The sequence below is a fragment of the Tachypleus tridentatus genome, chromosome 8 (genome assembly GCF_004210375.1).
Source record: "Tachypleus tridentatus isolate NWPU-2018 chromosome 8, ASM421037v1, whole genome shotgun sequence".
Taxonomy (NCBI): domain Eukaryota; kingdom Metazoa; phylum Arthropoda; class Merostomata; order Xiphosura; family Limulidae; genus Tachypleus; species Tachypleus tridentatus.
The window spans coordinates 71476966-71490893 of record NC_134832.1 but is presented as its reverse complement, the minus strand read 5'-3'; the positions used below and the strand labels follow the sequence as shown (position 1 = coordinate 71490893).

Genomic DNA, 13928 nt, shown 5'->3' with positions numbered 1-13928 from the left:
TTGCATGGTATGGCTATACATTCCAAACCCACTCTGATGTTTCTAGTGTCAGCAGTTTGGCCTCTCGAAGACGTCATGTTGTGGTTCCTTGACTTGTGCTCGTTGCGGTGGAAAGGACCATGATGCCTATGAGTATGAAACAGATCCTCATTGTGTCAATTGCAATGACTTTCACCCATCCTACTTTTGATCTTGCCCTAAATGGTTGGAGGAAAAAGAGGTGCAGAGTTTGAAAACGATTCATAACGTTACTTATACTGAGGCTCAAAGTTGCTCTCCACCACTTCATTTAGAACTTATGCTGCTGCACTTTGTTCCACTACTACAGTGGGAGTGCAAATGGATCTCTGTGTGCTTCCAAGAGTTGTTCTCAAGACAAATGAAAAGTCTTTTGACCTCCATGGTTAAAGAAGTTGATGAATTAATTTCAACACCAATCTCTGTTCCTTACATACATTCCAACAAATCCCAAGATTCACTTCCTTTGGTTCTGAGTATAGGCATTTCTTTGGATACATCTTCTTCTCACACCCCAAGATGCAAAACGATCATTCATTCACGTCCTCAGTCGCTGGAATCCTCTTCCAACAGCAAAGACCTGCCCAGTTGACCCAGGGCAGGATCAGTGGAGGTTGATAGACTTTCCTTGAATAAAGACAGTAAAGAAAAAAGACGTGGTTGTAAACAGAAGGGTTCTCCACCCAATTCACCTACACATAAATAGAAATGGCCACCTTGATGCAATGGAACTGTTGAGGCTTACATTCTAATCTGCTTCCTATGTCTTTCCTTACAAGAAACATTTCTAAAACCTGCCAATACAGTCACTTTTTGGTGGTTTTCTTTGTACAGAAATGACAGGCTGTGTGATGGATGAGTGCATGGAGGGGTGGCACTGTTGGTTGATTAGCATGTTCCTACCCTGTCTTTGCCGCTCGACATATCCTTGGAGGCATTAGCCATCCGTGTTTCTTTGGGTCATACCATCACTGTTTGTTCTATTTACCTGTTGCCTGGAGAGACCTATGATCAGTCAGACCTTGATGCTCTCATTGAATTGTTGCCATCTCCTCTTTTAATCCTGGGGGACTTTAATGGACTCGTCCCCTCTGGGGAAGTGCTGATATTGATAGGAGGGGTTGCTCTGTAGAGCATATGCTCTTCGATCACAACCTTTCTCTTTTCAATATGCTTCTTATACTTATTTTCATGTGCCTAGTCAGTGCTTTACTGCTATTGATCTAATTGCTCCTTTCATTATTCTCCCATTTTTCATGGAAGGTTGACAATAATCCATGAGGCAGTGATCATTTTCCTATAATTTTGAGAGAGACTGGCCATTATCAATGCCACATGACCCATATGCCCCGGTGGAGCTGGATCATGCAAACTGGCCTTCTTTCACTGCTCTCGCAGAACTCGATCATGCCATTGTCTGTAAGCCATCAGTAGACAACTTTGTGGCAGCAGTAACTGAATGCATTATACAAGCAGCTGCTCAATGTATTCCTAAATCTATCTGCTCTGGCACTATCACCCCTGTGCCTGTCCCATACATGGACTATGGTTTTGTATTCAAGGCTAGGCTCCGTCTTCGGTAAGGATCAGAAAGAGTAAGTTGTTCTAACTAGACTACGCATTGTTCACAATTTTTTTAGCTCATCGTTTTCTTTTATCTGGAACTGATGCACCAGTGTGTAGTTTGTGTAACAGTCAGATCACAATAAGCCACATTTTACTTTCTTGCTGTTGCTACAACTCTCAATAACAGCACCATTTTAAACATGTTCTGTCCCAAGGTTTATCCATAACGTTAAACAGTGTTATTGGTGATGGTGACACTGTCCACCTTGATAATGTTTTTAGTCTTTTAAAGGCCATTAATCTTTTTAATTTATACATTACACCTTTTTTAATGTGGTTCCCTTTCAAGGATCACAGTTTATCTAGTTCAATTTGAAATTAGAAAATGACCATAACATTAAATAACTTGAAACCAGGACTGGAAAGGCCAACTTCAGGTGACTGATGGTGGTTTATGTACTTACCTGTTAGTCTTCCTGGTGAGTTATGATAATTACACTTATGCTACAGTGAGTCCTTTACAACTTGTATTATTGTAGTTTTTCTCTCAGTGTTGTAGACTAGATGTAAACACTGGTCTTATGCTATATATATTTCTTAAACTTTGTTTTGTTTTACTTTAATTTCCTTTTATGAAGTTTACTAAATTTCCTTTAATTTTAACTTTTTACTGGATGTTCGGTGCAGATAGTTTAGCTGCTTTGTGCCATAAAACACCAAATTAACCAACCAACTAACCAGTTGCAAACACTTTCTCTTTCTTAACCTGAAGATGACCTAGGAAGGTTTAAACATTGTTCCCTCCTTATTAGAAAAAGTGTTAATACTTCTACCACCCATTCTGAGATACATTATTGCAAGTTTATTGATATTAGGGAATATTAAAGAAAGATCATAGAAATTAAGATTACAGATTTACCTGTTTTGGGGAATAAAAATTTACAAAGAAGAAATAATAATGTATTCAGAATAATGATTTAAAATATTGGTAAGTCACCAAAAATCATTTATTTATATGTTAATTGTGGAGTAAGTGAAGGTGTTTTAAAATTTTAGTCTCTTTCCATTTTTGAAGGGTAGAATTTGATTTTGATTTTTACACTTACATGTATATGACTAATTTTAGTTTCTTGGAAGTTTTTATTGTTTTAGTTTAAACAATACATGAATAATTTATGGATTTGTCATTATTTTATGATTTTTATTTTTTGACAAAAACTTTTTGTGTACAGGCTACACTTCAGTTTTGTGGTGTAAAACCTCTGATGTCAGTGATAACCTTGATTCTGCAGCCATTTGGAAAGTACTCTGATGGGGATTGGAGGTAAAGTACATTTATCTTGTCTTCACCATGTGGGTAGTATGGAAAGCACTTGATTCTACCTAGTCATTGAAGCCAAATTTGTTAAAACAGAAAAATATACTAAATTATACCTAAAAATGTGTGAAAATATAGCAGAAAAGTTAGAAACATTTGTTAGCAAGAAGAGTTGCAATTCTAACAGATATAAAATATTTAAACAAGTTAAATAAAGAAAAGCAGTGTAAAAAAGTGTCAGTTCATAAATAGCTTTGTGTTATATATATTTGGAAACACTGGTCTTGAATGTCATCCTATTAAAGAGGAATTATACTTGTTAGATTAAATTCTGTTATTTCAAATTTGAAAATCTAACTTTTTGCATAGAAAATATCTCAGGAAAATTGTAAGAACACCAGAAATTAATGGTGCAAAATTTAGTAGTTATGTTTCATGGACATTCAAGTTTTTATACAAAGTTGATAAGACTACAAATCATTATAAAATGTGGTTATTTGTTTTGTGTGTTTGTCACTTAAAAATAATCATCCTCAGTGAACTGTTGGTTTGTAAATTTGTCAGTAAGAAACTGTGTTTACTTCTGTAGGTATATTTGTTCCTACAATTTTAGGTTTTTCAATATTTTGTTGTCTGTGTTCATTTTTGGACATAATATTAATATTTATCTCCCTGCAGACCTGACAGTGGATATTTGTATATCACTATAATCTACAACATTAGTGTTTCTCTGGCATTGTATGGACTTGTGTTATTTTACTTTGCTACCAAAGAGCTTTTGTCTCCATATGAACCAGTTTGGAAATTTTGCACAGTCAAGTCTGTCATTTTTCTTTCATTTTGGCAAGGTAAGAAGTTTTTGGTTGCTGTTTTGTTTCAAACATTTAACTGAATGCAAGCAGACAAGTACAAATGTCCAAATCTTATTAGAATTCATTCAAAATATTAATACTGCATTGGTCATTTGGTCAGTTTACTACATTCATAATTCACATGTATAATCAACTCTAACTGAATCAGAATTATAAGTAAACCCCTAATGGAGTTTAATTCTTGTTTAAAATATTTTCATCTAAATTAACAAAAGAGAAGGGAGGACTGTCAAGAACATTGACCAAAAGTTGTTATTGTAGTTTGTATTCAAGTGGTATCTTGTTGAAATATAAAGAAAAAAATGTAATCTTTTATGCCAATTTCAGGTCAACAAAAACAAAAAGATGGATGTTAACATTTTGTTCTGAGAGGGTAGTTGCTGTATATATAAGATTTTTACGTATAGAAATAAGGTGATTGTAAAACAAAAATGTCATTTTAGCATGTCTAACCACTGACTGTAAGAACATTTCATGTGAATTGTGATTCTATTTCAATATTTTGGTTTCTTGAAAAAATGAGTATGTTACAAGTATAAAACATAGTTAAATACAGTGCTTGCTTTAGCATTTATTAAATTTTTTGGTCCTGGGAGGGAACCAAGCACTTAACAAAAATGGGATGCCATATATTTGTAACACAAATAATAAAAACAACAGAATTTTTAATTATTTTAATTTATTACTTAATAAGCTCAGTCACAACTCAGTGTTTTTTTCATTACATTGTTTTGTCTGTGCTGTTTTTCTGCCACAAGGTCCTACTCATTGGGTAGTAGAAAATCTTAAAAATAAACTGTACTGTGTTCAAGCTAAACTACTCCTTGGTGGATCACATACAGTGGGACAAAACATCTTTACCAACGATATCACATTAAGCAATATGGATATTGAACTGTTGAATTTAAACAAAATGCAGATAAAATATCTCATACCTATTGAAAAGTGTTATGCTATAGTGATAGATATTATAAGAGCAACATAAATGTAATTTTCGTCTGCATGCCTAGGATGCAGTATAAAGTAGATTTTTTGTCCCTGATGTTGAAATTGGCACATTTACCCATAAAAACTGTCATAATGTGAACAATGCATGTATTCAAGCAGGACTTCAAGGTTAAGGTTTTACAATCAAGGGAGACATCAGCTAAAATTAACAATTACATTCAGGAAGTTAGAAAGGGTAGTAGTAGTAGGATTAAAGATAGTGAACTTACTTGTACAGATCCTATTCTATTGAGTAATAGATTTCTGCTCTTAGCTCATGTAAATGAGGAACTATTGGAAGGAGGAAAAGCAATAGAAATAGAGAATGACATGGATTATGAACTTAAACAGGTTATAGTTATGGGTTATTTCTTTACATGGTATGTGAATAGAATAGCATATGTAGTAAATAGGAAGTAAAAGAGTTAAATTATGCTACCCTAGGGCACAAGTGGAAGACATAATTGACAGAGCAAGAAATATGATGAAAGGAACTGTAAATGATACAATTTTTGTTGTACATGTAGGGGCTAATGATGTAGGGAAGAATAAATCAGAGAAGTTAATAAGTATAGGGAACTGATTTTAAAAATAAAGGCCATACATAATTTAATTGTCAGGGATACTGCCAAGAATTAATTGTGAAGATGAAATTTTGAGTTGGTCACTAGGCTGAAATTAATATGCAAGAAAGATCGAGTTAGTTTGATGGGCTTGTGGGATCAGTTCAATTGGAAAAGGGAACTTTTTGGAATGAATGGTATACACTTAAGTAGGAAGGGGTTTGGCATTTTTGCAAAGACTATTAACTCAGCTGTAAGGGAGATTTTAAAATAGGACTAGATAATAGTGAGGACAAAGATAAACTAAATGAAACTAAATTAAGGTGTAGAGCAAAGTTTAATTTAGTAAATTACTATCAAGGTAGTTATTGGAAATAATGATATTTTGATTCCAAATTATAAAAAAGCAAATTTTAAAGAGATGTAAAAAGAACTATTTGTTGTGAACTGGGCATTTGAGTTATTTGGAAACACTGAGCAAATGTGGAAGTTTTTTTAAGAAAAATTTTTAAGTATTCAAAACAAATATACTCCTTATAGGCTGACACAAAGAAAAAGAGGTAACTGCAAGATCAGCTCATGAAGGGTATAAGACATAAAATTAAAGAAAAGCATCACAACTTACAGAAATTTAAGTTCACTGATTTGTAGAAGATGTAAAAGACTAAGAAAACTAGTCTAACAGGAAATTAGGACATCCTAAAGGATTTATGACAGTACATTAGGGATAAACAAAATGTTATGATGGCAGTAGGACCCTTGAGAGATGACAAAGGAAGGCTTGTATCTGATGGTTATGAAATGGCTAGGATATTAACTTCTGCTTTTTTCTTTAGTTTTTAATAATAAATACTTAAGCAGTATTCCTCATCTTGAGCAATTGGTATATGAAAACAAAAGTTTAATAAAACAACTGCATAAATTGTGAGCTTGTTTAAAAAAAAAAAAAAAAAGAAAGAAAAAGAAATTGGGAAATTTAAGGAATGATAAGGTTGCTGGGCCAGATAATATTTCCTTGAGGGTTTTAAAGGAGATCAAGGATTGAATATGTGAGCCCCTTGCCACAGTGTTTGTTGCAAGTTCTTTAATAGTGGAGAAGTATGAACAGATTGAAAATTAACTTATGTCACTCCTGTTTTCAAGGGAGATAGCAGAAGGTGTCCCATTAATTAAAGGTCTATTAGTCTTGTATCAGATGTGGAAAAGTTTTGGAAAGTCTGATAAAACATACTTTGCAAAGTCATTTAATAAATTTGAAAATTTTATTGGATAGTCAACATTGTTTTCCTAAGGGAAAATCTTTACTTACAAATCTTTTGACATTTTTTCAAAATGTTACTGCATATGTAGATTTCACATATCTGAATTTTCAGAAAGCATTTGACAAAGTGTCACATAAAAGGGTTGTAAAGAATTTTATAGGTTTGGGGGATAATTTAGTTAATTGGATAGAAGAGAGGCTTGATGGAAGAGAACAGAGGGTTGTTATAAATGGCATTTAACTAAACTGGGTTAATGTTGTAAGTCTTTGGACCATTGTTCTTTTTGATTTACATTAATGGCATAGGTGAAGAAATGGTAAATAGCTTACTTAAATATACTGATGATATTAAGGTCTTGAATGTTGCTAGCTGTTAAAAGGATGCTGCTGCTTTAAAAGCGAGTTTGATATATAAATAGTAGGTAAGTGCAAGATGTTGCATGTGGGTTGTCATAATTTGAATTATAAGTGTAATATAGATGGGAATAGTCTTAACAATATAATGAAAGACAAGGATCTCGGTGCAATGGTTGATCAAGCTCTCAAGCAATCCAAGCAGTGTACTATTGTTAGTGGTAGAGCAAATATGATTTTATGTTCTATCTACAGAATATTGAATACAAGTCTAACGAGGTTATAATTTCATTGTATAGGTCATGAGCTAGACAACTTTTGGAGTATGATGTTCAGTCTTGGACTCCTTATTTTAGGAAAAACATTGTATTTGGAAAGGATTCATTGAAGGGTTACTTAAATGGTAACTTGGATACCCATTATCATATGAAAAAATATTAAGATTTTTAAAATGTTTTCCATTGAAAAAAGAAGAGTTAGAGAGGATCTGATTGAAGTGTTTAAGATTGTAAAATGAATTGATAATGTTGATACGTCAACGTTTTTCATTCTTTATAGCAAGACATGTAGAACTAGGGGACACAAATATAGATATAGGCAAGGTAAAGGCTGTCTTCAGCAAAGTCAATTTTGTATTTCAAATAGGATGGTTGGCCTGTGGAATGTGTTGCCTTCAAATTTTGTGGAAGGAATAAAGTATGATATATATGTATGGTAAGGGCTGGCTTTAAATTTTCTTTTCTTATTTAGTTTAGCTTAGAAAATGGGACAGCCAAAATAGACCAATAGGTCCTTTTTTCTCCCTAAACATTGTTATACTATATAAATTCTGAGGAAATTTTGCCATTTTTATCTTTTTTGTGTGTCATTAGTAGATTCCTTTTTTTGTCCTTTCAGAATTAAAACTGTAGAACTATAATCTACATGAAATTACCTTTACAGTAAGTAGTCTTGTTGAAGTTAGTTATACCCTCATATACACCCATTTTTATCTGCATAATTTCAGTGATATACTACTTGAATATGGACTTTTGGTCACTGATTTTGCCAATCTTTCTGTATAACTTCACAACTATCATCAAACCAAAAGGATAAAGAAAGTTGTAGCTTTATGTTTGGATACTCAGGTTTAATATTCTATAAGATCATTTTCATTGCAAAGAATAAAAGGAAAAAATTTAAAAAACAATGTAAAGATATAATTCACCTGATATATAAATGAAACATTATTTCTGTTTTAGGCCACCATTTGGTCAGTATATACATGCAAGTACAGTTGTACTTTAGTTGCTGTTAAGATTTTAATTGATTTTTCTGGAATGAAAAAAACGTTTTTTACCATAGTTTGAAAAACTAAGGTGACTTTTTATACTTAGTGGATAGTTAACAGTAGATTGCTATCTTAAAATAATTCATAAACAAAAAAGGAAAAAATTAAGTGCCTTAATTATCATTCAGCTTAAAACTCAAAGTAGCTGTTCTGAGACATTCTAGAGTTTTTAATGATCTTTGGCTGGTTGTCAACTTCTGATAGAAAAAGATCTTTCTGATGTCATGGTATTTAATATTGAATGATCTGTATTCAATACTGCAAATAATGTATGCTGTAGATATATTTCACTCTGTGCAATGTTAGTAATTGTTGAAAGCCTCATAAGTTATAAAAAAATTTATTACAGTTACACATATGCATATGTCAGTGCATTTAAAATTTTAACTTTTAAAATCCTTACAGTTAGGGACTTGGGAAGTTGCATATAGTGTGCATTAAACGTAGCTGTTTTATTCTTAGTTACTTTTTTAATCTCTATCTGACAGATTTGCAAAGGAATAAATTTCCGTATCATTTTTACACTTCTTGATGCACATGTGTCAGAAGTTTTTATGATTGTAAGTAAAGTGCTTATGAATTAGTTAAAAGTAAAAATGATACAATAATATTTATATAATTGTTTAATATTTACTGTAAGTGAAACCTGCATGGCCTGGTGATTAGACCACACTATTTTGAATTCATATTTGTGGGTTGCTAGTTTAAAACCCATCACTAGACATGTTTGCCTTTAGAGTCAACTGAATGTTATTATGGTACAGGCAGTCCCGTTATTCATTGGTAAAGAGTAGCTCAAGAATTAGTCTATCACTTCAAGATTAGGCATGGCTAGGGCATATAGCTATCTATAAAGTGCTGTAGATGATTTACTTACCCAAAAATGCTCAGATTTAAAAAAGTTAAAAGAAATAGTTAAAATGAGAAAAAAAATTACATCTACTCTTGCCTATGCTTTGTAAAAGTGTGTTGAATTTGATAAATTATTGATCAATTTTTTTCTCACTTTTTTGTGTTAATTTCCAGGGGTAATTTTAGCAGTGCTGGAGAATGCTGGTGTGATTTCTCCCATCTATTCTAATCAGGGGATATCCATGGCTAGTGCTGGTACTGTGTCTGCTGGCTATCAGAACTTCCTTATCTGTATTGAAATGTTTTTTGCTTCACTAGCCTTGCGGTATGCCTTTCCATATCAGGTTTACATGCAAAATTACCAACAGGAATCTCAGGGACGATCTGTCACCATGCAGAGTATTTCAAGTAGCCTGAAGGTAAGGACAGTTATGTGTCAGCAGTAATTTCAGTACATATAGTAAAATACCATATTTAATGTATTTAGTGTCTTAGTTACTTACATATCTATTACTGTGGTGGCTTAATTGTACTATATTTTAGTATTTTATTTTATGAAATTTTGCAGGAGACCATGAACCCTAAGGACATCATGAATGATGCAATTCATAACTTCCACCCTCAGTACCAGCAGTACACCCAATATACTGCTCCTCCTCCTGCTTTAGGTCACCGGGGGGCTGTACAAGGGATGAGAACTGGTAGTGTTGAGGATGAAAATGTTGATAGAGGATCACGTGGCCCTCGCCGCTCCACCACCATTCAGGGAAGACAGGCTACTCCAATGAACCAAAACTACACAGAGAAGACCACATTATTAAGCTCAGATGATGAATTCCAGTAAAGGTTAAGTTGTAATGAAATATTGGTACTGTTTTTCTTTTCTTCCTGATGTGGGCTAGAGTACTATACAAAATAGAGCAAGCTTATGTCAAATACTAATTGGAGATAGGCTGGTTTTTAATTTAATTGTTCAATATATTGTGGTGATTTGTTTTTCCTATTATATTTTGTATCTTTATTCTACCATCCAAAATGTATTTTGCTGCTGGACATTTTATTGTGGACATTTAACTATGTCTTGTTGTAGCTAGTCAATATATACATATGATATTTCAGTAAGAGTTGTTGAATTAAATGAAATGTGTAATCATATTATACATATATATTATATACCTGTATGTTTATTTTTAAATAATGGCAGCACATTATTAATTTTACAGAAAACTCTCCTCTAACCTATTTTTCTTTTCTTTTTTTATAGTTAGAAATTACAAGTAATTTGATAGTATTTTTGTGAAAGTGAAGTTGAAACATCTATTCTACCTTTTATAAAATGATTATTTGTAAACAAGCTATCAGTGGTGAGATTTCTTTCACTATAGTCATCAGCAGTTACACATCTGCTGGTGGCATGATTAACTGTATAAGAAATAATATTAATTTTTTTTTTTTTATTTCAAGGTACTGTGTGTTTATCTCCAAATCTTTGCTAACAAAGCACTAAAAGACAAGCTGTGAGTAAACAGAGTATGAAAAAATGATGTGTTTAATGGTATAGTTAAACAAATTTTATTGAAATTTTGGTTTTTAAAATACTTCAGATACCAAAAATTCAAGTACTGTTTCTAAAGTATATATTGATACTCCAAGTAATTACAGTAAGTGAAAAAAACTACATAAAGTTTGCTCTTGAAATTATAATTATAACACTGCTTTGTAATTTCACTAGCCTTTTTTTTAAATATTGGTGGACAACAGTATTAAAAGTGCAGAGTATGTTGAGTCCAAATTTTCTACAGGAGATAAGGTGTATACAATGAGAAGTTGTGACCATAGTTTCTAACTTTTAAACCAAGGTTCAGCAGTAAGTACATCAAATCTAAAATGCACTTGCATTTACTCTAGAGTTGGGGGGGGTAAGTAGAGGAAGTTGAAGTTTTAAAGAGATATTAGGTCTTTTGGTTCCTAGAAGTAATAAAATAAATGTTATTAATGACTGACCATTTCTTACAATTATTACTTGAATACTTCACGCTTAGTTTAACTGCAATAAAGGCATTTGTCATTGCAGATATATAGTGTAGTTTTGTATTATATATATATATATATTCTTTTAACATAGAGGTGTCACAAGCATCTACTTAACTAAAGCAGTGTCAGCCAAGCAAAAGTTTCAAATCCTGTGTGATGTGTGGGCACAGTTGCTTTCAGTCTGTTTGTTTATCAAGATGCAATAATTTCACTATTACTGCTAGTTTAAGCATTTGTTTAGTTGAACAAGTATTAATACTGAAGGAATTTTCTATATGTAGAAGAAGTTGTGTGTAAATTGGATGCTGAACACCTGTAGAAGCACTTTGAGGTTGCTAACAAATACTAGGTATGAAATAAGTAAAACATGATTTTACTATAAATATTTGAAAAATTACTTCTTGGGGCTACTGACTGTCTTGGTATAATATACTGTACCATATGTAATAAGTTGGTTGACTGTGTAATTATAAGCAGGATATTTTCTATAAGGTTACTTTTAGATGAACTCACTGTTTCATTAAGTGTGGCAGTTGATCAATTTGTGACTCAGTCTTTCAACTTCTGCACAGGGACTAGAATGTGTCTTCCTTGTTACTAAGCCTTTCCTCCACTGAAATAGTGTTCAATTGGATTCCCTGTGTAAGCCTCTTAGAAGTTAAACATGTCAGTGTGTGTAATAGTTCTAAATTAAATTTTATTATATGCCATATATGTGTAATATGGTACATGAAGTCCCTTCCTCTTAGAAGTTCTGGAATTCATTAACATCTTGCTAGGGCTGGTAAAGATAAGACAAGTCTATTAGCAGTTGTTATTTAGAACTCATGTTGTTTTGTTACTGTTGTATTGTTAAGTGATTGAAAGCTAAACTGTTTAATCAATAAATAACATTATGTAAACAAAGGTAATGAAACAATATTGCACTTTGACCTGAGGCATATTTGAAGTACCTGAAACACATTTGTTTCTTATGTGTAATATTAATAGTGATGAACTATTATATATATCCCCCATTTTTTAAGATGTTATTAATATCTAAATAAAGGCAGTTGTTTTGTTTATTGGTTTTGCTACTTCATTTATTTATAACAATAATTATGTGTAAGCTATTATTTCTTATTGTGATATTTTTTGTCTTAGTGTATGTCACGTTTTACATTATACCTATATGTGTATATATATATATATATATATATATATGTTCATGGTGTCCGATAAGTGAACTATTTAAATATATAAAAAAAATTAATGTTGGTATTGTTAATGCCATAATTTGTAGAGTTGTAACCAGTGCATTATTTGTGTTCTGTATGGGTATTGAAAGTGAAGTCTTGGGCAGTTTTCTTGTGAAACTTTTCCCAAACTTGTTATTATGAAGTATAACATATATTTATCAATGATTGTTACCATGATTGCATAAATATTATACTTTAGTCCCAGTTTTAATTGCATTTTAGCAATATATCATTTAATAACAATAAAACCATAAGTTTCAGTCTTTGGTTATTCAGAGGTTAATAGCATTTACTTATTGTACTTGTGTAATTAAATTGAACAGTGGGGAGGGGGGGTGAAGAATACTTCAGAAAATAACAAAGGTTATTTTATATACAGGATAATCTGTTTTCGTAATATGGAATGTAGTTAAACGTGTTCTCAAATACAGCAGTTCAACCAGTTTTATTCTTAATGTATAGAAGTGTGGCTTCACTTAGATACTGTACATATCTACCAGTTTTAATTTAGAAATTGATGACTTAATCATATTAAATTCCAGAACATGCATGTTCATTCAGAGAAAGAATTAGGAATGTCAAGTTACCTACAAGCATAATATTTTTGTTATTTGTGTATAAATACACATGTCCAATTCTACATTGTTGTATGTGTGTTTAGTGGTACTCTTATAAAATTGTTGGTTGATTAGTATCTTTAATATTACATACTTTTTTTAACAATATAAATATTCCTTTTTTTCAACTGTTTTGCTAATATATTTTAAGCAAAGTCCCCATTTTTTGAAACACACTTGGGGTGCATCCATTAGTGTCAGTCTGTAACAGTCTTGTTTAACTAGCTATTGATTGGTTAATTACTGTATATTCTAACATGTAAACAAACAGATTTTACTGTAGACAGCCAAAATTCTGTATTGTAAATACATTGTGAATTTGAGCATTTATTGTAATGGATGTGAGAAAAATAAAATTCCAATAAATTATATGTGACCACTGATGTACTAAGAAGCCCTAGTGGAAAATATAAAACCATTTGCAACATTCCTTGTAAAGTCAAACTCTTGTACATTGAAAAAACATAACCAAAAAGGCCAACAAAATTAATTGGTTAGGAACATAATAGATATACAAATTTTTCTGCAATAATCAGTTATCTTAAGAAAAAATATGTACTACAACCATGATGAAGATAAAATGAGTCTTCTACATTCACCTAACTCATAATGCACTCAGTTGGCCTAACTTGGATATATTCTTGAAAGTATGAAAGTATTTAAATAAGTTAGTTGAATGGGGGGAGGGAGAAGACTCCAAACAAATTGATAACATAGAAGTATCTGTTAACAAGATCCTGACTACTAACCCTACAAAAAGTCCTCAGAATTTCTGTAAAGAAGTCAGTGGATTAGTAACCAAATTGTAGGATAAAAATGAGGTAGGAATTAGTACCTGTAATTGAAAAGAATTAGTTACTAATTAATAACTGTGATAACAGTTGATATATGATCACTACAGCTTTACATGAAGTACTT

General features: G+C 32.0%; 1 protein-coding gene across 2 annotated transcripts in view; it reads left to right on the top strand.

The window, feature by feature from the left end:
* The window catches only part of LOC143222635 (transmembrane protein 184B-like), a 46679-nt gene extending 33300 nt beyond the window's left edge, over positions 1-13379 (top strand). For both annotated transcript variants that reach the window (XM_076449376.1, XM_076449377.1), the window contains 4 exons: positions 2817-2908; positions 3581-3750; positions 9296-9540; positions 9690-13379. In XM_076449376.1, the coding sequence (XP_076305491.1) occupies positions 2817-2908; positions 3581-3750; positions 9296-9540; positions 9690-9965 (783 nt within the window). In that variant the 3' untranslated portion in view covers positions 9966-13379. The remainder of the gene's footprint in view (positions 1-2816; positions 2909-3580; positions 3751-9295; positions 9541-9689) is intronic.
* The last annotated feature ends 549 nt before the right edge of the window (positions 13380-13928 follow it).